The sequence below is a fragment of the Camelina sativa genome, chromosome 6 (genome assembly GCF_000633955.1).
Source record: "Camelina sativa cultivar DH55 chromosome 6, Cs, whole genome shotgun sequence".
NCBI lineage: Eukaryota > Viridiplantae > Streptophyta > Magnoliopsida > Brassicales > Brassicaceae > Camelina > Camelina sativa.
In genome coordinates this window covers 11,867,037-11,888,824 of record NC_025690.1, presented here as the reverse complement: position 1 = coordinate 11,888,824, position 21,788 = coordinate 11,867,037, and the positions used below count along the sequence as shown (strand labels likewise).

The window sequence follows — 21,788 nt, the reverse complement described above, 5'->3', positions numbered from 1 at the left end:
ATCAAGTGGGTTTCCCTATGCGAAAAAATATTCTCGCATGATCAGGGCACTTTGGTCACTGTTCCCACCCAATACCTTTTCTCAGGGTCTAAAGCTTCTTGCTGATGCAACTTCAACTCCTCAAGATCCTGGAATTAGTTGGAGTAAGAGAGCTGAATGCGGACCCAACGACAATACTGATTGTGTGATTACAATTGTACGTCAATTCTCTAATCAAATTCCATCTAATAACTGTGTCCAATTGTTCTCTGATCGTTATATATTTGGTTTTGGCAGAATGATATCTACTTGTGGCTGATTGGGTCATTCTTTTTGTGGTTTGTTTTGGCTCTCTACTTTGATAATATTACTACAAATGCGTCTGGTGTAAGAAAATCTATCTTTTACTTTCTTAAACCTGGTTACTGGACCGGTAAAGGTGGCAACCGAGTAGAAGGTACTTTCTCCTCAGTCTTGTTTCTCTATTTCATTTAGTAACTGTGGTGTCGAAATCTATATCCTAACTTATCGTTTCATCTTTAACAGAAGGTGGAATTTGTAGTTGTACTGGTTCAGTCCCACCTGTGGATCATATTGCCCCAGATGATGAAGATGTCCTTGAAGAGGAAACTTTAGTTAAACAACATTCAAAGGATGGTTTAGTTGATCCCAATATTGCAGTTCAAATACGTGGTCTTGCAAAGACTTATCCCGGGACGACAAAATTTGGATGCTGCAAATGCAAGAAAACTTCCCCTTTTCATGCTCTGAAGGTATTTCTTTAATAAAAACAAAGTGAAAAAATTGGTTAACTGCAATTTAGCATGGTTGAGTCTGTTGTTATTTGCCAAAAGATGTTCAATAAATGAAAATCTCACCATTGATCTATAGCTAGTACTTGGATGAAATTTTATCGATTATTTCTCCTTGTGGCTTCTTCCATGATACATGTTTCATTTATTCCTTCCCTAATTTTTTGAAATATAATCAGGGATTGTGGATGAATATTGCCAAAGATCAACTATTCTGTCTTCTTGGACCCAATGGTGCAGGGAAAACAACTACCATCAATTGTTTGACAGGCTTATTTCCAGTTACTGGTGGTGATGGTAAGTTGAAGCTTGCACTTTTTCTTGTTTTTGTTTCGTAGAAGCTAGTGTCTTACCGTACTAAAATATCTCTGATTGGCTTCAACAGCACTAATTTATGGAAATTCTATAAGAAGCTCTGTTGGCATGTCCAACATCCGTAAAATGATAGGAGTTTGTCCTCAGGTGGGGCACTTTTTTGTTGCTATCTGCCTCTGGCATTTGCCTTAGTAACAGCTATTTTGTTATGCTTTAATTGATTTATAACATTCCAATTCTTCCTGCAGTTTGATATTCTTTGGGATGCTTTGTCTGGTGAAGAACACCTCAAACTCTTTGCTAGCATCAAAGGGTTGCCACCTGCATCGATCAACCCGGTATGTACCCATATGCTAGAAATGAGTCAGTTGGTTTCTGTAACAGTTTCCGCTAGGAATATATGGTATCTAAGTTCAACTTCAAATCAAGACTAGTACCCTCTTTTGTTTCTTAAATTGTTTTTTTCCCTGTCATACAGATGGTTGAGAAGTCACTTGCAGAGGTAAAACTGACAGAAGCAGGGAAAATCAGGGCAGGAAGTTACAGTGGAGGAATGAAACGCCGACTCAGTGTTGCAGTTTCACTCATTGGTGATCCCAAACTGGTCTTCCTGGACGAACCGGTTTGTTTCTTTCCATATTTCCTTTCTGATGTAACAATTATTATGTTGATCTTTATATATCTAATCTAAGTAGTAAGTACCGTTTCCTTTCCATATGCATGTTTGACATACATGGATTGCAGACTACAGGCATGGACCCGATCACGAGGAGACACGTATGGGATATCATACAGGAAACGAAGAAAGGTCGTGCCATTATACTAACGACGCATTCAATGGAGGAAGCTGATATTTTAAGTGATCGAATAGGGATAATGGCTAAGGGTAGGCTCCGCTGCATTGGAACTTCAATCAGGTTGAAATCCCGCTTTGGCACAGGTTTCATTGCTAACATTAGCTTTGTTGAAAGCAAAAACCAAGAAATCAATGGCAATAACCACAATGGTGAAACTGGTGCTTTAGACTCACGTGAGCCAGTGAAGAAATTCTTTAAAGATGTGAGTCTTTTTTAGCAGCCGGTTAAAGTTTCAATTTTACAACGCGATTATCTTAACTTCTTAATCCAACACCCTCTGAGATATCATGTTTTTCTTGCAGCATCTCAAAGTCAAACCAACAGAAGAAAACAAGACCTTCATGACTTTTGTTATACCACACGAAAAAGAGAATCTTTTGACAGTAAGCATTTAGACAACCTCACCATATATAGAGTATGCTACCTACCGTAGGACTAAGTGTATCTGCTTACAGGACTTTTTCGCTGAGCTGCAAGACAGAGAAGAAGAATTTGGAATCTCAGACATCCAGCTTGGTCTCGCAACTCTTGAAGAAGTGTTTTTGAACATAGCACGAAAAGCTGAACTCGAAAGCGCTGCAGTTGATGGAACAATGGTCACTCTCGACCTATCATCCGGTTCCTCAGTCGAGGTAAAATAAATACATCTTAGACATTCATAGGGACTTATAACGCTTAAGCTAACCAAGTCGAATCCATTCTACAGATACCAGTTGGTGCAAGATTTATTGGGATACCGGGAACAGAAACTGCAGAGAATCCAAGGGGAATCATGGTGGAAGTGTATTGGCAACAAGACGAGTCAGGATCATTGTGCATCTCAGGACACTCCACGGAGATTCCAGTGCCTGCAAATATTCCCGTGACAGATCCGGTGGCACCAGGACATAGCGGAGTTAACTTGTTGGGAAGGAGAGGACGAAGGCAAGTTCAGGGAATCGTGATTGATCCTGAGTTTGCTAGCTTTGTTAGAAGCGGTTCGACTTCTTCCAGACGTTTTTCATTGTGAGAATGAAATCTAATGCGCGTGCACACACATATACAGTTCTTAACTTACCTGCTCTACAGGTTGTTTTCTGGTTAGTTGTTGTACTTTTATATGAAAAAACCACAGGCGTGTTTATTTCAATATTGTGTGTTTACGTAATTACGATGTAAATTAGATGGAAGTTTGTGATTAATAAGAAACTAATATCTTACACAGCAATGTTCATTTCATAGTATGGTCAAAAGATCATCTGTAACTATGGTTCAGTTCCACAAGACTGGTAAGTTCCTCCATCTACGTAAGGTTCTATGTTTCAGCAGCAATTACATGTGAAATTATTTTTTCAAAAAACTTGCAGAAACACATTTACATAAAACAGTACTATGTTGTGAGTTGTGACACTGTAATCAACATTGATCTAATAAACGACTACTCTATCTATACTTTAGTCTGTGACTGTACATTAATCGGTCTTTGATCCTTCAGGTGCCTGAAACATAATTGAAGAACCAACATTGTAAGAGTTGTGTATGAGAAACAAAAAAAAACCAAAAATGGTTTGAATTCATGTGTCTACAATATACAAATGTACCTTTTGTCCAACAGATTTGATGGTTTGAACCAATAGTCTATCACCGGTTATACTTCTCAGTCGCTGAATCAACTCTGACCGCGAGATTCTCCTATCCTGTGAGTGGCAAAGGAACCAAACAATGAGAATATTGTGATGAGGACTAAAAACAGAGAGACTAGCTAGAAATGGGACTTACTTGATGTTCTTTATAGTGTTTCTGAATGAGACAGATTTGCGACGGATTGAGAAACTTTGATATCGATTTTATCAAGACCGGAAACATAATCCAAGGCGATTGCGGGTTCTCTACATTAAGAATAAAAAAGCATACCAAGTTAGCAACTTAAACAACTTCTGAATAAAGAAGAGAAGGACAAACAGTTTATGTGCTTACTTCTTTTCAAGGTAGATGGAGTTTTGATGCATACAACAAACTCAGGCAAAACATGTGTGTTCATGTGTGTGCTCCAAATAAAATACTTCTTCGGAGATGTTAAACTGTCTACACCTGAATCGAACTCTGTAGAACTCGGATACGATTGTGCGGTCGAGCCTACAACCTCTGATTTTCCCATTATGATTCTTGAAAACAACAAGAATCTCATCCCATCTTCGTCACAAGATGATGAAGGAGGATCTCTCATACTATACCCAAAAAAAAATAATGATGTGACTCATTGAATATTATTATAAAACACAAAATGGAAAAAAAGAGGTCTTAAAAGTGTTTTGTTGTTGTTACCATTGAAGAGGAGCATTGTCTGGTGAAAGATATAAGCCAGTGTTGTTCCTAAAGTGGCTAAACCCATACATTAGAATCGTTTTCAACTCTTCCTTCTCCACGCTGCAACAACCGTAAGTCACTCTCGCCGCTTCAGCCGCGGCAGCTTTGTTCCCACGGCACTCGCAGCAGCAGCTGCCACATTTTTTTGCCACAGACTCTGTATATATCTGAAAGGCTTTAAGCTTAGCTTGTCCCATTGGAGTTTGAAAACCGTTCTTGAGAATGGATACAATCTGAAACTGAGAAGTGAGCTTAGTTTGACAATGACGATAGATTAGCTCGTAGGCTTTATCGTCTTTAAGCAACTCCATTAGCCCTAGCTCGTTAGCTATCGAAAAAGATTGTTGTTGATGACAATCGGATGACTCTTCATGGCTTCTGGTTTGAGATGATGCGGTTGATCCTTCTTCTTCTTCGTGATGGTTTAGACGGTTCACCGGAGTTTCTTGGCTGATTCTTGTATAATCCATAGCTGAGAAGAGAAAAAAAAAACATTAATATCAGACTCAAAATCAAGAGTTGAATTAAAAAAAAAAACAAAGAAACCAAGAAATCAGAATCAAACCTTTTTGACTATATTAGATGAAATGAAGATTTATATATAGCTTTCTTCGAGTGTGTTTGAGAGCAGAGAGCACAACTGTTTGAATTTTAGTAGCAGAGAGACATCATATATATATGAATAGTTAAAAATACAGTTATGGGAGATACTTCTTACTCTGTGTTCTTCTTTTGGTTTAAGTCTTCCTGTTTTGGTTTTGTTGTCTGTTTTCTAGTAAAAAAAAATATTTATTTTCTTAATTGATGTGTTTTGTCTTTTCCTTTTGCCGTGGAGGAGAAGTATCCAGTATCCACATTCACACGATTACATTAAATCCCACCTTTATTTATTTTGTTTGCCACGATTACACTAATCCCACTTAATTAAAAAAAATGCGAACTTGTAATAAATATTAAATACATTAATGAACAGTATTCTGAAAATTTTGCAATGAATACATCACAGAACAGTATTTTTGAAAATTTGCAATAAATACATTAATAATCAGTATCTTTACAATTTTAACCTTTTAATTCAGGCAAAACTCCTAATTTTGTGGACCAAAAGAATTAGAACCCATTTGTGTATGGGTTGGTTTATGACTTTCGGAACCGATTGATTACCCGGATATCTAATCAAGATGTTAGAAGATTGAAACTGGCTTTCTCGTGTCATCAGCTTGTGGAGTTCTTTGTCATTAGCATGCAAATTATTAATTACGTGGTGGTATAGTAGTTTCTAGTTGAAGGTTAATAAGTTCATTAAATTTTGTAATGAGTTTAAAACCTGCTACCATACAAATTATTCATCAAATGTTTGTCGTTTAGGTGTAAGTTAGAGATAAATTAGTAAATTACGCTCAGATTCAAGATTTACAAAATTATTTCATTTATTGACCAATCAAAATGGTAGCAGGTTTTAAACTCATTACAAAATTGACGAATTGATTACTCGATGGATACACTCACTTTAAAGAAATAAGTCGGATGGTAAAAGTTCGCATCACCCCTATTAAAAAAACAAATTTTAATATATTCACTAGTATAGTATTAGCTCTTTTTTTTTTTGGGACAAACCACTATAGTAGTTAGCTCTTAGTGCGAGTATTCGAGATATAAACATTTCTCTACGGAGATTAATAAAATATATTAAGGTCACAAATAAAGGATGATTAAAAAACTATCTACTTCTTGATTTGTTGATTATTTCTTTTAATTATCTTTAGCTAAGTTTCGTTCAATCCATCAACGTATTTGGGTTAATCAATAAAGATACATTCATCAATTAGTATGAAATAAGAAAGTATTACAATAGTTGTGCATAAGAATCCCAAAGAGGTGAAGACAGTGACTTTATTTCTGCGTGCTGCGCTACCTGTTTTGGGAAAGTGCAACTAGTTTTATTCTTTTAACATACGTACCAATCATGAGCCCATACTGCAGTTGCAATAGTCAGGCGGATTGGTGTACTTGGAATGACCAATTATACCCCCTTGACCAAACCGTTCGAGGAGTGGTTTTTTTTTTTAATTGTTACCAGAAATGGAAACCGTGGGTCTCAGCTCAGCAAATTTCATCCCTTTGTTAAAAAAATGTTTAAAACATTATGCCGAAATTTTAAATTTTAAATTCTGATGAAGTGAACTCATTGACCCAAAAGACAAATATTAAGTAGCAGCCAACGAATGATAATATCCCCCACTCTTTTTTTTTACACTACTTTCACATACTCCTATCTAATTAGTAGTATATACTAATATAAGTATGAAAAATGTGTATCATTTGCACTTCTACAATTATTCTGCCCGTTAAATGGTTCATTTATTTATAGAACATTTGAGGGTCTAACAAGTTAACACAATCGAGAGAGCTAAACATGCAACATACGTTATATATCTCTTAATTGTAGGTTATTTCTCTCTTATCATTTGTCCATTTTATTCAATAAGTTTGTCGTCTGCTAATTTCATATTTATCCGCCATCTTGTACTACAATCTTAGTTGTTATTTTTAAGTACTAAAACAACACCTTTAAAGCAGTAGATCACACTCGAAACAATACATTGTTCTTCTCAGAAATTCACAATTTAATAAATGTTTTTGCTAGTAAAATGTGCTGAATTTTTAAAATGGTACAATGCCAATAATCTAACAAATTCCCAAAGCCCTATATATCAAGTGTTTTTAGTTTTCACAGATTGATTTGTCATTTGGTTTAGATTTGGTCGTCACGCTTTTTCATAATATCTTGAAAGTTCATCATAAAAGATTTCTAACTTTTCAGACTTTCAGTCATTAGGTTAGGCGGAAGTTCATATATATTATGAAAAATTCGACTGTGCCGACGGGTACATAGTTTCCTACTTGGTTTAAATATTTTCCAAATCAAAATTTTTAAGGCTTGAAAAGAAAAATACTTGCACAGTTGCACGTAACTTAAAGCTCTTAAAAAAGTATCTTAATAAAAAATGTATTAAATTTATTTTGTGATTTACTTTTATTTGGACAGGAAATAGATTCCCTTGTTCTATAGATATTCATTCACAAAAAGGAAAATTCCGACAAACTTGTGTTGCCTTTAAATAATGTGAACGTAAATCCAAACCACTTGCTTCGCTCAACAACTGACAAAAAAAAACCCTAAATAAAATAAACTAAAAACACTTATATAACAGAGAACATAAGCGCCAAAATGATCAACATTTAGAATATATATATTAAGAAGAGTTATCTACGGTAGAGAAACTTGTTCAATTAATCGACAAAAATGTTCGCAACCGTTTAAGCACGATCGGGAATGTTGGGTCTCATACCATTCAGATATGGTTTGCTGCAAGATTCTACTAAGATTATAACATCCTAGTTTTAGAAACAGTTTAACAAACAAAAGACTCTGCTTATACATTGTAAAAACGTTTATTTTTCTTGAATTTAGTTTCACATTATATTCAAAAAAAGAAGAGTTATTGATAAAACTGAGAAAACAACTTTTTTAAAAACTTAATGTAGTGCACTAATTCTACTGCATAAGCAAACTTCGGATGAGTGCAGCTTGAGCTGAATCAGTTGATTCCAAAAGTTGAGACAATCTTTCACTAAGATCATCCACTTCTTTGCTCAAATTCCTTATGTAACTGCATGTCTCTTGTAATACCCTCGATGCTGAAACCTGAAATGTGACCAAAGTAATGTGTTATCATATTGATGAGAAGAAGGACCTAATAAACTTTGCAAAAATTCTTTAACAAAAAAAAAAAGAAAAAAACGTTACAAATTTTTTGTGAATCTATTTATTTTCTATTTGTTTTTGAAATAAAAACTAAGTACTTCTCACAAAGTGTACTACAGTCAAATTATGACTCAATATATGGAAGATAGATATACGTAAATTAGAAGTCATCATCATGATATTTTAGAATTTGATAGTTCAAAAGTTGAGTAATTAACGAGTATATTCGTTTTTCTTTTCTTATTCTTAATACAATTGGAACTCTTAAGACTTTCACTCTTAGTTTACAATATTAGTTAGGTATATAGCGTAATTAGATAGAAGCAAGAAATTAGTGTTAGATTTAGTTTGTTGGGGGTAAAGCGTCATAAAAGTAATGAAAAACAAAAACATTGATATGAAGAATTGATTAGATCACTGTACCTTTCCAGAGCGCCTGTTGTTACCAAGTTCGGGGAGAAGACGATGAAGCTGAAGGACAAGATCGTTGATTTGTTCTTCAGTGATCATGGGAGCCCCGGTCTGTGATATTGACCGTGATTTTCGGTTAGACATTATGTAAATCGTAAGGTTACTAAACCTGTGAGTGCAAGTCTTTTGTATGTTTTTAATTTATAATATAAGAGTGAGAGGCAAGAGAAAGATGAAGGAAGAGTATTATAGAAGTGGAGGGGACTGCAACTGCCTAGAATAAACATGAATGGTTTCAACTTGTGATTATATAGAAGATATTCCCATTCATTTTTGGCTCCATGGAATCATTATAAATATAAAAATATTAGTACAAGTTTCTTCTAACATGTTTCCTAAACATTTACCACGTATATAGTTAGATTTTCGGTGATTAGATTAAAACTATTTTGTGATTTTCTATTTTGGGTTTACTACTTTCTTTCTCGACTTGAATATTTTCCCTTAAAAAGGTCAAAGTTTTTTTACTTGGGTCTCCACGATTTAGTTTTGTGTAAGAGTTCAATTCATAGAAAGACTACGCACTGTAATAAAAACCCTAATCAGACTTTTTTTTTTGTTTTACATTTACTTTATCTAGTTTCACATATATATAAATATATACCAGTTGTATTAGGGGGAAACAAAAGTTTTACTAAATATTTGTGTTTTAGCTCATTTTTTCCATGGAATGAAAATGATTATGCAGTCAAATTAAATTTCGCATCTAATAAATTTAGAATTGTATAATCAAGAAATATCAAAATTCCGAAAGAAATATAGTTTATCGTAATTTCTTTGAATATATTTTTGCTGAAAAATCAATATTTACAACATATTTGTTGTTAACAACATAAAATTTCCGTCTCCTAATATGTTATTATAAATTGAAATTTTTTACAATTAGTAGGAACCCATTTTATATTGATCTTTACTAGCTACATATTAAATTTCAATTTTAAATTCCACATCTAATTTTTATACTATCTCTTTTTTTTTTTTTGAACAACCAATTTTTTAAAAAAATATTATCTCGTGTTTCACTAGTGGCCAAAATTCAACAAAAATCATCATATGACATTTTAGTATATATTATCTAAATGGTAATGCCTGATTATAGTAGGAGGATACTAACATATCGGAAATGAATAGACAAATGGACTGTGCATGGTACTGAATAATACTTATCGGCAAATTTGCATAATTTCTGGAATCAGTGATAATAAAAAAAGACAAAAAAAAAACCCTGAGTTCTGATTACTCCAATGTTTTCAGGCCCTGATCGGCCAGTCCGACCAGTTAACCCGCGATCCGGAGACTTCACCGGTTCGGGTATAGTGCTAATAATCGGTAGTAATAAAACCGGCAAAACCCAAAAAAAACCGTTATTAACCCGCGACTTAGTGAACCGGTTTACCCGGCCGGTTAACGGTTCAAAAAAATCTACTTGATTTTTGAAAAAATGTATAGAGATTCACAATTTCAATTATTTTAGAACCTTTTATTCGTTTAGAGCTTAGACGGTAACACATGATTCACGACACAGCTCTCGTCTTCAACTTCTTTGTCATCTCTCGAACTTTGGGTAAGAACAGTTGGTTATTTTAAAAATGTTTTATTTGTGTTCTTTATTTTTTATTTGGATTTAAATTTTTTAATCATATTATTATTATTATTAAACTTTATACTTTGTAAAACATGATATGAATTCTTTTTTATAATATCTTTAAAAATATTTATTTTACATAAATACATTAAACATATTTTACTCAATTGATCCGTGGTCAAACCCGATTGACCCGATGACCCGGTGACCCGAGAGCTAGTCCGGTTCATAATCCGGATCGGGTTTCAAAACATTGGATTACTCTCTCACACATATGTTGTTAACAAAATGCATTAGTCTGATTTAAACACTGACGGTGACATATCGATGAAGAATCAATTAAAATTTATATGATAAATTCTAATAAAATTGATGTCTACTTCACACTATTTTCAAAACCAAGTAAAGGAAAATATTCGGGTCAAAATCGGGTAAAGTTTAGACTAAGTCAAACCGAATTAAGTAGTATTCATTTTATTGATTGGTTCAATTAGAAGCACAATAATTTAAGGAAAAAAGATACTCACCTATATTGTTCAATATATGGCTACACATTCCAACTTTAAAAATGTATTGCCAACTACACGAAATATATGTATTGCATGATCACATATATCAACTATATGATGACATGTGCTCAACATCACAACCATTTTATTCCGGTACACCGTTCATCAAAATCCGGTGTTGACTAGTATTGACCGGCGTTGACCGATGTTGACCAATAAAAATATGCAATTTTTTTTGTTTTTAATCTTAGAAACGAAAAAAAAAAGATTTAGTTGAGTTATTTAGGAATCATTTATAGTGTTTTATAATGTAAAACATATATGGATCCAAAATAAAGATATATTCTATATAATTCCATTAATTTAGTCTTATAATAGTTATCTTTTTCAATTTCAAAACTTAACTAAAATTGAAATAAAAATCATTCATAAGATATTAAAACTTAAATTCAAACCAGATAATCTTATTATAATAAATCAAATAAGAAAACTATTATTTAATCACTTCTCGAATAGTTACTCATCCTAAAACTATTCCAACATTAACGCGTTTAACTATAGAATTTTCTAAGAATTTTTTACCAAAAGATAAATACACTTTAATAATATAAGTGATAATACAAACTTTAAGTTTTTGTTTTTGTCGAAAGATAGGCATAGGTAATCAAATTACAGTAAAACCTCTATAAATTAATAACGTCGAGACCATGAAATTTTATTAATTTATAGAGGTTTTAATTTATCGATAAATTAATAAAATATTAACTTATAAAGAGATTTTTTATTTTCATAATTTTGAAAATTTTATATTACAAAATAAGATACTTTTGTTATGATTCACATTTTCATAGAATATTCTTAATTTATAATATTGGCTATCGTAATAGAATTGATGTTAATAGTTTACTTAATTATCTAGGTGAAAATGATAAATGTTAAAAGTTTAGAGTTTAGAAGAAATTGTTGGTATTATCTTTCATAGTAATGATGAAGTCGAATAACATATTGTGGTGCCTTTATAACCAATCACATGTAAACAAAAAAATTACCGCAACTAGGACTCTATTTAATTTAATTTTTGGATATAATTTGAGAAGACTAACATTAAATGTTTTTAATACCATGAAAAAAATTAGAGATGATCTCCAACTAGAATGCAAATTCAAGAATAGTAAAACAATAATAAAGTCATATTTCACTAAATTTTCTTAGATATATATATATATATATATAGTTTATATCATTATTAATTTATGATATTGTTGGGACTATAATTTTACATAGGATTTTCAAAAAAAATATTATCTTATTATTTTATCGAATTGTGTTATTTTTTACACCGGCCCAACTCGGGACCAAAAAAAATACTTAATCTATAGCGAATATTAATTTAAAGAGTATTAATTTATAGAAGTTCTACTGTAAATCATATGGTACTCCGTATTACCAATACCAATGTCACTGGTTAATTTCAGAAAAATAAATAAAGTATCAAAAATATGAAAACTAATATAATCCGTGTAAGATTAAAAAAAGAAACATAACTAAGATATACTAAAAAAAATAGAAATTTAGAATCTGATTTATAATCCGTGTAAGATTAAAAAAAAGAAACATAACTAAGATATACTAAAAAAATAGAAATTTAGAATCTGATTTATAAGACTTCCCTTACCTACAAAACTCTGCAACAAAAAAGCATCATTCTGTTTTAATCAAAAAAAAAAAATCAAATTTTGACATCTTTGACAACTGAAACAAAAAGAGCATCATTTTCTAAAATTTACATGTACAATTAATATAAAATAAAATGCAAAATAAAATTCTAAAAATCATAGGTTGTGTTTCATAATTCTTTATAATGGTAGATAATTATTTTCGAGTTCTAAGACATGATTTATCACAACATAAATTTCAAAAGATAAAATTTATCATGCAGATGTGAAAAACATTATCGTTTTTTCAAATCATATAGTCTGTCTGTCGGTGGCTGCTTGAAAGTTGAAACCAACACTATTTTCCGGCAAAATAAAGATTAATGTGATTTTTGATTATATGTTTCTTCATTATGGCAGTATTATATCACAAAACAGTCAACTAATCAATTAATAGAAAACTGCTATTAAAAATGATAGGACTCCATCAGACCATCACTATATATATTCAGTGGGTTTGTTCGTTTCGTTGATGCTGGCGGCAGCGGCAGCGGCAAACACAACTTTTTTAATCGCTGCATTTAATCGATGTTCAAAATCAGAAACTGCGTTTGTTGCAGCGTCATGCCGCAGGTACCTGCGGCAACCAAACGAACAACGATAGCTGCGATTGACGCAGCCGCAGGTATTTGCGGCGACGAAACGAACAGACTCAGTGTCAATAATTATTTGTGTTACCGAAACCTTTTGCTCCATGAACAACTAACGGCTAGGCGTAGGCGGAGTTCGTGGATCGATCAACCATACTCGACAATGTACCTTTTCTAATAGTTCTTAGTACGTAATGTAAAATTCATTGTTATGAATTTTCACATCAAAATGCAAAAAAAAAAAAAAAAAAATCACATGGACACATTAGGTCATAAAATATCAGCATATCATTACCTGATAAAATATGTTAAATAGTTTGCGTAATAATTAATTAAATTAGTATTCATAAATTTAGAAAATAATCAGACAACTCCTCTTTTGACAGGTCAAAGCAAGCACATCTTACGACTTGTAGTATTATTATTATTATTTTTGTCGTTGCAACTTGTGGTGTTATATACTTATATATGGTAAAATGTGTACTTTCAGTTTCAGATAATAACTTAATATATTGTTTTGGTTTCTAATAATTTTAAGCTTTTAATTACAATCCGAGGATTAAAAATGACTTATTGTATGTACTAGGGAAAAAAATCCAATAATGAATATTTGTGATTAATTAATCAATATGTGGTACTATTGCGTGGTCAGTTTGGATCTGGGGGCACATGATTCTATCGGAATATACAGCGAAGAATCACGATGTACTCTGTTAATTTGGTTTTTATTTATTATTTTTCCTAATTTTCACACTGTTTTTTTAATATATTTCAAGAATCATAAAAATAGTATTGTTATATACACTCAAGTTCTCAAGTCTACTTTCTACCCAAAAAAAAAGTTCTCAAGTCTACTTCTCACTGTATTAATTAGTTCTCAATTATATTATAACTTAATATTATATAAAATTTTGAAAGCAAGGAAAATTTTTTAAAAAACAATCAGTTTATTTTTACTACTCTAACTTTTCATCTAAAATCAGTCGATCGAAATGGGGACAAAACGAACACCAACACGAAAGTAATCTATATATATTGGAAGTGTTGAGAAACCCAAGTTGAGGGAGTCTTTATAATAGTCATATAACTTTATATTAGATTTTAGCACAAACAGAATTCCAAGAAAGATTACGGAGATCTCTTTGCCATATGGTTTCTGTCTGAATTATTCGCTTCTATGCTATTTAGTAGTATTTTATATATAGTTCAAACGAAAATATTATATTTATATATGTACAAAAATGCACTAGACCGTAGACCCAATAATATTACACACTTTCATAAATAAATAAAAACACGAGATTCATTATTTGTTTAAGATTTAAGCATATTAATACATAGGTACGCGTGTACGACACACTCATGCATGCAAATACTAATCCTAAGCTTGCGGGAGTGTTGGCATTTTAGTTTTTGTCAAAGTAGAGAATTGCTCTGAATGTTTTCGTGTATTGTATCAATTGTGAAGAGTACAATATATATAGGCTAAAGTAGAGAATTGCTCTGAATGTTTTCGTGTATTGTATCAATTGTGAAGAGTACAATATATATAGGCTAACAATTACTTGAGCCTTAAGCAAAGAGATAAGATCAAATTTAACAAATATCAGTAATCCTAATCCTTTTAATATTTGTGTATATCGTCTCCTATTACTCCTCCTCAAGAAGGCGAGTGGATATCTCGAACTCCCATCTTGCCAAGTAGATATATGAATTGTGCCCGCCCTAATGCTTTCGTCAAGAAGTCGGCCACCTGTTCCTTAGTGGAAACGGACACCGGAGTAAGCTCACCAGACTGAAATGCATCACGGATGATATGACAGTCATTTTCTATGTGCTTGGTGTGTTCGTGAAAGACCGGATTCTTCAAAATCTTGATGGCTGATTCATTGTCACAGTAAAAGGAAACAGGTTCCTTATGAACAATGTTAAATACAGGAAGCAATTCCATGAGCCACTGAATCTCCGAGTAGGGGAAAGACATTGCTCTGTATTCAGATTCAGCAGATGATCTAGAGACCGTCTTCTGTTTCTTAGTTTTCCAGGACACCGGAGAATCTCCTAAAAGAACAACATAGCCAGTGATAGAGCGCCTAGTGAGGGGACATGCCGAGTAAGCTGCATCACAATAAGCATTGACATGAAGGTCCTCACCGGAACTGAGAAAAATACTCAGACCAAGAGTACCCTTAAGATATTTGACAACACGAACTGCAGCTATCCAATGGCGTTCACGTGGTTTAGCAAGAAACTGAGCAAGGAGGTGAACAACGTAACTCAAGTCTGGACGAGTAACTAATAAATAAACCAGACGTCCTACTAAGCGGCGATAACGAGAAGGATTATAAAATAACGGACCATTGTCTTGAGCAAAATTATGATTTTGTTCCAGCGGAATATCATAAGGACAACAACCAGTCAATCCACACTCAGTGACAATATCCAAGGCATATTTTCGTTGACAAACGTAAATACCATCGTTGTTGCGAGCGATTTCCAAACCAAGAAAATACCTGAGGACACCAAGATCCTTCATAAGGAAACACTCACTAAGATATGCCTTAAACTTCGAGATAAGAGTTGAATCATTGCCACCAATAATCAAATCGTCGACATAGATGAGAACGTAAATACATGACAAACCACGATGATAAGAGAAAAACGAGTAATCCTTCTTGTTTTGGACAAAACCAAACTTGAGCAAAGAATCAGAGAGTTTGGCAAACCAACATCGCGGAGCCTGCTTGAGACCATAAAGAGATTTACGCAGACGACAAAATTTGTCCGTATCACTGGAAGTATACCCGGGAAGAAGCTTCATGTAAACCTCTTCCTTGAGATCGCCATGGAGGAAGGCATTATGAACATCCATTTGGTATAATTCCCAGTTTTTAGCAGCGGCACATTTGAGAAAGACACGCATAGTAGTCATCTTGACAACCAGAGCAAAGGTTTCGTCATAGTCCAAGCCTTCTTTTTGTCGATTCCCACATATAACCAAACGTGATTTGTCTCGTTCGATGGCACCATCGGATTTCAGTTTCACTTTGAAAACCCATTTGCAATCAATGGCTTTTTTACCTGGAGGCAAGTCAACAACATCCCACGTTCGAAGTAGTTCTAAAGCAGTAATTTCATCCTTGGAAGATAAACGCCAATGCTCATGTTGCATAGCTTCCTTAAACGTTCTCGGTTCTGTATATGCATCAACAGCAGCCAAAAAAGCTTTTTGTGAAGCAGAGAATCTATCAAGAGTTATAAAGGCTGACAAAGGATAGAGACACTTACTTGAGGACTTAGTGACTGCAGGGAGAACGTAGGGAGGAGGTTTATCATTGACAGCAACCGTGTTGGTGACAGCGACCGTGTTGGTGACATACGGTTCAAGTCGGGTCGACGGACGTTTAACGCGGTGTCCACGGCCAAGTGGTTCTTCTTCAACAGCTGGTGGTGCTTGCGTTACCGGGACAGTATCTAACAAAACTGGTTTCGGATCAAGCAACACTGGCGGTGGAGGTGGCAGCGGATCAAGAGAAGGAGAAGTAGACTCCCCCTCAAGAGTAGCGTTCTCAGCAGGAACCTTAAAGATACACGAATCAGAAGAGATCACCATAGTGTTTTCACGGCCCAAAGTGTCACCGGTCAGAGAAGAGTGTGAGACTGCAAATGGAAACATATTTTCATAGAACTGAACGTCTCGAGAAACAAAGACAGCATGTGTCTTTAGATTAAGAACAAGCCATCCCTTTTTACCAAAAGGGTAACCAAGAAATACACCGCGAGAGCTCCGTTCTGCAAACTTATTACCAGCTTTAGGTGTCCGAGTTGCATAACAGAGACAACCAAAAATACGAAGAGTAGTGTAATCAGGAGGGCGTTGGTATAAAATTTCATATGGAGACTTGCCATCAAGAAGCAGAGAAGGCGTCCGATTGATGAGAAAACACGCAGCATGAATACTTTCTCCCCAATACTTGATAGGAAGACTTGATTGAAATAACAGAGCTCGTGCTATATTGAGTATATGTCTATGTTTCCTTTCCACCCGTCCATTTTGTTGTGGCGTATAAACACATGAAGTGTGATGAGTTATACCATGTTCCGCAAAATATGAACGCAAGGGTAGAAACTCAGTGCCATTATCCGAACGAACTGTCTTAACCTGCTTTCCAAATTGACGTTCAACCCATGAGACAAAATTCTTGACCACAGTTGTGACTACTGATTTTTCACGCAACAAATGTGTCCATACCGCACGAGAGAAGTCATCAACAATGGTGAGAAAATATGTAGAACCACAAGTAGATTTCGTTTGATATGGACTCCAAACATCACAGTGAATCAAACTAAACAAATCCTCAGATTTATTAGAACTCTCAGAAAACGAGAAACGAGTTTGTTTTGTTTGACAACAAATATCACAAGTTGCTTCTAAATCACTAACACCAGTAGAAAAATTGCCAAAACCCGATAATAAAGTAAGAACTTTAGAAGAAGGATGTCCCATTCGCTTGTGCCACAAGTCACGAGTATCAATCTTCCCAATCCGGCTTGCTTGAGGAAGAACCGCACCATTCAGATGATAAAACCCGTCCCGTGCTTCACCCGCACCAATCAAAGTCCTTGAAGTTTGGCCCNTGAACGCAAGGGTAGAAACTCAGTGCCATTATCCGAACGAACTGTCTTAACCTGCTTTCCAAATTGACGTTCAACCCATGAGACAAAATTCTTGACCACAGTTGTGACTACTGATTTTTCACGCAACAAATGTGTCCATACCGCACGAGAGAAGTCATCAACAATGGTGAGAAAATATGTAGAACCACAAGTAGATTTCGTTTGATATGGACTCCAAACATCACAGTGAATCAAACTAAACAAATCCTCAGATTTATTAGAACTCTCAGAAAACGAGAAACGAGTTTGTTTTGTTTGACAACAAATATCACAAGTTGCTTCTAAATCACTAACACCAGTAGAAAAATTGCCAAAACCCGATAATAAAGTAAGAACTTTAGAAGAAGGATGTCCCATTCGCTTGTGCCACAAGTCACGAGTATCAATCTTCCCAATCCGGCTTGCTTGAGGAAGAACCGCACCATTCAGATGATAAAACCCGTCCCGTGCTTCACCCGCACCAATCAAAGTCCTTGAAGTTTGGCCCTGAATCAAACAAAACTCTTTTGTAAATATCACAGAGTTAGCAATGTCATCAAGTAAGTGAGAGACCGAGATTAGAGTAACGTGAAGATCAGGAGCATAGAACACGTTTCGGAGAATCATCTTTCCACCAAGATTTAAGGTGCCTCTACGTGTAGCCCAAGTGAGACCATTATTCGGTAGTTTGATAGGGCACGCAGCAATGGAAGTAAGGTCGCTTAGCAACGTAATGTCACCAGTCATATGATGACTTGCACCGGAGTCGATGATTAAATCAAAACGACTATGCGTACCATAAAGTATGAGTTTATCAATCTTACCAAAGAGCTTTTCGCTAGAAGAATCCTTTTTATTCTCAAGGAAACTAGCCAACGAGGTCCACTGAGCCGGAGTTAGAGATGGAATGCCAGCAGAAGGTGTTGTTGTGACTTGATTAGCAATTGCTTGTGAACCACGTCCTTTGTCTCTTCCACGTGTTGAGTTCTTCCCACGGCCAGAACCAACACCGGTTCCTTTGTTTGAAGCCGTTTGATCAGGCCACCATTCGGGATAACCAACAAGTTTAAAGCATTGTTGTTTCTTATGACCGACACGCCCACAGTGAGTGCACATAAGAGATTGCTTAGAAACAGAAACCGATAAGCCGATTGCTGTGCTTGGCATCTCCTCTTCCCTTGTCACTGTAAGGTGACGTTCTTCTTGCACAATTTGCGAGTACACTTGCCCTAAGTTCAGATCAGGTAAACGTGCTAGCAAATTCGAACGAGTAGTTCCAAATTTACGACCATCCAAACCCATCAGGAATTGATGGGTACAAATCGCTTCTTGTTTCTTGTTAAACTGCACCATTGAAGTACAACTTGAGTTCTTACAGCAGCAGGAAAATCCTCTATCAAAAGCAGCAAGATCATCCCACAACATCTTTAACTTGCCGTAGTATTCCTCTACGGATTGTCCGTCTTGTTTAGTTTTCTGTATATCATCGTGAAGTTGATGTTCACGAGTACTATCGTTCACCAAGAAGCTCGTTTTGATGTTCTCCCACATGACAGAGACATCATCAACAATAGAGATAGATGAACGCAGTTTTTCTTCTTAGTTTTCCATCGATGTACTCTACAAAAATGGAGACTTATTAGTTGAGAAGAAGTGCATAACTGGACCCTCAAAATGAGTTAAGAATTATAACATTTGTACATCGCCTGCAGTTTCTTGATTTATCAAAGATTCAAAAAGAAACAAAAAGTGTTTGGTTACCTAGATAATATTAAATTAAGTGAAAAATTAAGTGGTTGGCATGATATATCATGATAATTGTACGATGACTCTTTGCAATTAGCTGGAGAATCTTTATAAAATTTCCCAAATATGGACTACATAAAATTTTCCCTTTTAGTCTTAGTGGAGAATATTTTTCCATAGAAAACATTTGAACAAATTTATATATCTGATCTGTTTTCCAAAAGAGAAAAACAGATACACTCTTTTGTTATGTAGATTCTTGGCGTAAAACATCTATGACTAGAAAAACGTAAGGGAAGATTCTTTAAAACTAAAGACAACGTCATATCGACAAAAAAATAACACACACACACATCTACTGGACAATATGTTGTTTAGCGTGAGGCGGGACAAGCAGCAATATTGGTATCAAGAGAACCGGAGATTTACCAATATCTGAATAGTCAAGATCTTAGAAGGATCTAAAAGATATACATTAAGGTCAAGATCTTAGAAGGATCTACATTAGGAGTATTTACATATATCTCTTATGTATTATTTACATTAGTACTTATCTTACGTATTATCTTATTTATGTATAAATATATATCTTATTTAGCCTTTCTAAATTATATCATGGTATTAGAGCACAAAGCTCTTGTGACCTAATTTCTTTTCTACCGGTAGCCGTTGCTTGGCTTCAGCAACCGCCACATTCGTTCTAAAATCATTAACTTAGCACCACCGCTGCACTAGCCGGTATTGCTTCCGCTATCTTCTACTATCGGTTTGCTATTAAACCTAATGACCGCTGCCGTCGTTTTCCGTGAAAACCACCGTCGCTGCCGCTTTACTTATACTTTGCCGCCGCTTCACAAGCCGCCGCACGTCTATGCTCTATTGTTTCTACAAGCAGTCGTTGCTCCATAAGCAGCCGTACCTTCAGCACTACTACTTCAGCCGCCATCTCTGCACAAGCGGTTGTTGCTTCATGTTGTCGCTTCATCAAATGACGACAACTAGTTCTCTACGTACTACCTAACAAGTCAGTGCAACTTGATTTCTATCGAGTTATTTGTGCACTCGTTTGTGCTTGGGCTCTCTTAAAAAAAAAATGTCAGAGATTACGATGCATGGAAGCTTACGATGCATGAACTCGTGTGATTATAATAGTTCTTCTACTTACGTAAACCATCACGTTTGAAGATTTGACTTGAAGACTTCGTTGTCATGATCTGAAAACTTCTCTAACTAATTCGTGTTACCACGTATGAGCTTGCCGGAGATTTACCAATATCAACGGTCAAACTTCTCTAATTACTTATCCAATCTCATTCGTGTTACCACGTATAAGCTTGCCGGAAAATATCAACAGAACCGGAGATTTACCAATATCAACGGTCAAGATCTTAGAAAGATCTAATAGATATACATTAGGAGTATTTACATATATCTCTTATGTATTATTTACATTAGTACTTATCCGTCTTATTAAGTTATTATATTATTTCTACCATTATTATAAATATCTATCTTATTTTAATGAATAAACCAAGTCTTTCTAAATTATATCAATTGGATGAGTCGATCTTTCCTCACTCGGTCACTCTTTTTTGTATTGCGCACGTATTCGTTTCATAAACAACACATTACGGGTTCACTCTTACCGATATATATATATATATATATATATATATTTATATGAAGAGATTTCTCAAAACGTTTCATTCAAATCTCATGTATGTGATGATCTCATGTGCTCGAAGTAGTAAAAAAAAAAAAGTATTCATTTATTTATGTACCACCTTGAATGATATCTCAAAATACATATCCAAATTTGGTGTGACCATGCATGGTTTATTTTTTGACTAAAAAATTTGGTACCTAGATCCGTACGTACATCTTCTCATACGAGAGAGCAATACAATGAATGATTTAGGTTCTACCTGAGAATCTTCAACAGTTTAGCTAATTAACATTTAGTGTGTGCAGGGCGGGACCGAATATATTTGCTGTCTAAAGGGAATGAATTTTTTGCTGAATGATGCCCTTAAATTATTCATATATTTTTGATGTCTAAAGCATCTGCTTGTCGGGCTTTAGCCTCGAGCTGGCCCTGAGTGTGTAATTAGAGAGTTTCATATATCGTAGCTGGATCAGATTCTCTTAGTTTCAGTTTTAGGACTTAAGAAGAGACCTTTAAAAGGATGTCTTTGGCGGGTGATACATGTTGTGGCCGTGATGAAGCAGTTTGACACAGTCACAAGAGCGAGCAATATGAAGTAGACGAGCCTCAGTCCTATCAGAGCATGTTTCATATCAAGTGGTTTGATCCGGTCAACTTATGCAATGAATCCATTTATTTTGAAACTACTGTTCTGTTTGTTCCTTAACGGGCTAAAATAAGGCCCATTATCCGTGTTACCAAAAACTCGTTAGCACTCCGAGTCAATGACTCA

The 21,788-nt window shown here is 34.7% G+C and overlaps 3 protein-coding genes across 3 annotated transcripts in view; 1 reads left to right on the top strand and 2 right to left on the bottom strand.

Moving 5' to 3' along the window:
* Positions 1–3,164, top strand: part of LOC104790978 (ABC transporter A family member 2-like) — a 5,758-nt gene extending 2,594 nt beyond the window's left edge. Inside the window, exons 6-16 of the mRNA XM_010516777.1 lie at positions 1–196; positions 277–436; positions 526–752; positions 971–1,088; positions 1,177–1,253; positions 1,355–1,444; positions 1,585–1,728; positions 1,851–2,165; positions 2,266–2,346; positions 2,419–2,595; positions 2,670–3,164. The exon at positions 1–196 is cut by the window's left edge and continues 6 nt beyond it. Coding sequence (XP_010515079.1) covers positions 1–196; positions 277–436; positions 526–752; positions 971–1,088; positions 1,177–1,253; positions 1,355–1,444; positions 1,585–1,728; positions 1,851–2,165; positions 2,266–2,346; positions 2,419–2,595; positions 2,670–2,972 — 1,888 coding nt within the window. The 3' untranslated portion in view covers positions 2,973–3,164. The remainder of the gene's footprint in view (positions 197–276; positions 437–525; positions 753–970; positions 1,089–1,176; positions 1,254–1,354; positions 1,445–1,584; positions 1,729–1,850; positions 2,166–2,265; positions 2,347–2,418; positions 2,596–2,669) is intronic.
* LOC104790980 (probable inactive poly [ADP-ribose] polymerase SRO4) lies at positions 3,141–5,020 on the bottom strand. The gene is made up of 6 exons (XM_010516778.2): positions 4,875–5,020; positions 4,268–4,781; positions 3,920–4,170; positions 3,722–3,831; positions 3,544–3,639; positions 3,141–3,441 (listed from the first exon to the last, which is right to left on the bottom strand). The coding sequence occupies exons 2-6, from the start codon at positions 4,777–4,779 to the stop codon at positions 3,415–3,417; spliced, it is 996 nt and encodes a 331-aa protein (XP_010515080.1). The 5' UTR covers positions 4,780–4,781; positions 4,875–5,020; the 3' UTR covers positions 3,141–3,414.
* Positions 7,833–8,743, bottom strand: LOC104790977 (transcription factor PRE4-like). Its single transcript, XM_010516776.1, has 2 exons — positions 8,502–8,743; positions 7,833–8,018 (listed from the first exon to the last, which is right to left on the bottom strand). Exons 1-2 carry the CDS (start codon positions 8,631–8,633, stop codon positions 7,869–7,871), a joined length of 282 nt encoding a protein of 93 aa, XP_010515078.1. The 5' UTR covers positions 8,634–8,743; the 3' UTR covers positions 7,833–7,868.

Coding starts and splice junctions, on each gene's coding strand:
- LOC104790977 (XM_010516776.1), bottom strand. CDS start 8,633: ATGTCTAACCGAAAATCACGGTCAATATCACAGACCGGGGCTCCCATG. Junction 8,019..8,501: donor ACAACAGGCGCTCTGGAAAG/GTACAGTGATCT, acceptor GTCACATTTCAG/GTTTCAGCATCGAGGGTATT.
- LOC104790980 (XM_010516778.2), bottom strand. CDS start 4,779: ATGGATTATACAAGAATCAGCCAAGAAACTCCGGTGAACCGTCTAAAC. Junction 4,171..4,267: donor GACAATGCTCCTCTTCAATG/GTAACAACAACA, acceptor TTTTGGGTATAG/TATGAGAGATCCTCCTTCAT. Junction 3,640..3,721: donor AACACTATAAAGAACATCAA/GTAAGTCCCATT, acceptor TGCCACTCACAG/GATAGGAGAATCTCGCGGTC.